Source organism: Apaloderma vittatum, unplaced genomic scaffold, assembly GCF_000703405.1.
Source record: "Apaloderma vittatum isolate BGI_N311 unplaced genomic scaffold, ASM70340v1 scaffold35093, whole genome shotgun sequence".
Taxonomy (NCBI): domain Eukaryota; kingdom Metazoa; phylum Chordata; class Aves; order Trogoniformes; family Trogonidae; genus Apaloderma; species Apaloderma vittatum.
Genome location: NW_009709302.1, coordinates 1,168 through 2,468, shown reverse-complemented (window position 1 = coordinate 2,468; position 1,301 = coordinate 1,168). Strand labels below are relative to the sequence as shown.

General features: G+C 56.5%; 1 protein-coding gene across 1 annotated transcript in view; it reads right to left on the bottom strand.

The window, feature by feature from the left end:
• STARD3 (StAR-related lipid transfer (START) domain containing 3) overlaps window positions 1–944 on the bottom strand; it is a 9,713-nt gene extending 8,769 nt beyond the window's left edge. The window contains exon 1 of the mRNA XM_009866873.1: window positions 682–944. Within this exon, the coding sequence (XP_009865175.1) occupies window positions 682–885 (204 nt within the window). The 5' untranslated portion in view covers window positions 886–944. The remainder of the gene's footprint in view (window positions 1–681) is intronic.
• Between the last annotated feature and the right edge of the window lie 357 nt (window positions 945–1,301).

Sequence of the window (1,301 nt, the reverse complement as noted above, 5' to 3'; positions counted from 1 at the left end):
AAATAAAAAAACCAAAAATACAGCCCAGGGAGCAACTTTGACCTGATGAGACTCGGGTAAATAAACTGGATTTCCCTGGTCATTGCAAAAATTGAAAGACCGAGCAAAGGCAGCAGCCTGCGCAGACGTGACCAAACCCCTCGTGTTCCCTTCGCTCGTCCCCTGTGCGGCGGAGCAGCATCTCTGGCTTTCAGAAGCTGAGAGGAGGAGCAGTATGTTGAGACCCGAGCTCGAAACCCCTTTGGTCTCTGCTCAACAGCTGCAGGGGGGCTGAGAAGAGAGTCTGCACATCCCACCCCGCTCTGAAAACGGGACAAGGAAGCAACGCCGGCAGCCTCTGAGAAAACACTGCGAGCAGCTTCCCTTAAGGGAAGGGGAGCAGGAGAGAAATCTGGCCAACGGCTCAACATTTCAGTTCCACGGGCCCCAGATCTCGTTACGCCACAACACAGAGAGCTACACGCGACAGCGTTTATGACCCCGGACAGCCACAACAGAGCCCGGTTGCTGGACTTTAGTTTACACTCCCTGCGCCGTGGTTTCTCAGCCAGCGTAGATCAGCAGAGCGCTGGGAAGAACAAACAAAGACTTGGCCCAGGACTCCTGAAACGGAGCAATCAGCACGGAGGGACAGCGTTTAAAAAGGGCAAAGGCTCCACGGATCCACCTCCCCCAACTTACGTTCAACTCGATTATCCAGAGCAACGAGATGAAGAGCAGGTCGAAGGTGACGAAGAGGCAGAAGGTCCTCCTCACGTCGGAGATGGCTTTCCTCTTCTCTGGAGAGAAGTAGCAATAGGGGGAGAAGCCCTGGCTCTGGGAGAGCGAGGTGCTGATGGACGCTATGGCTGGGAGGCTTCGTTCCAGGTCTGTCGGCTTGCTCATCCTTGGCCCAAGGAACTTGGGTCCTACGTCAGTGGGGGCAACATCTGCCAAGTCAGGGCATCACCTGTGGGGAGACACAAAGGGGACCCTCAAGCCTCGGGTCTCTGGATACCCTTTCTCCACCCCAGGCAGATATTCCTGTCACCAGACCAGATCCTGTCTGGTTTATACACCTCCTGAGGGAAAAGGCTAAGACTGGCTTTTGGGCTGCCAAAGAGCTTCCTTCTGAGAAGGGCGCACGTCACCTCACCCAGGCAGAGGCCATCCCTCCCTCTCGCTCACTGCAGGGAAGGAGGAACCAGCCATGGAAGGCTCAGGGGGGTTCCCAAAAAGGAAACAGTCCTCGGGACCCCAGAGCCCCCCCAACTACAGCAGGGACAGCAGTGAAGCTCCCAGGGGGGCAGCCAAGCCTACCG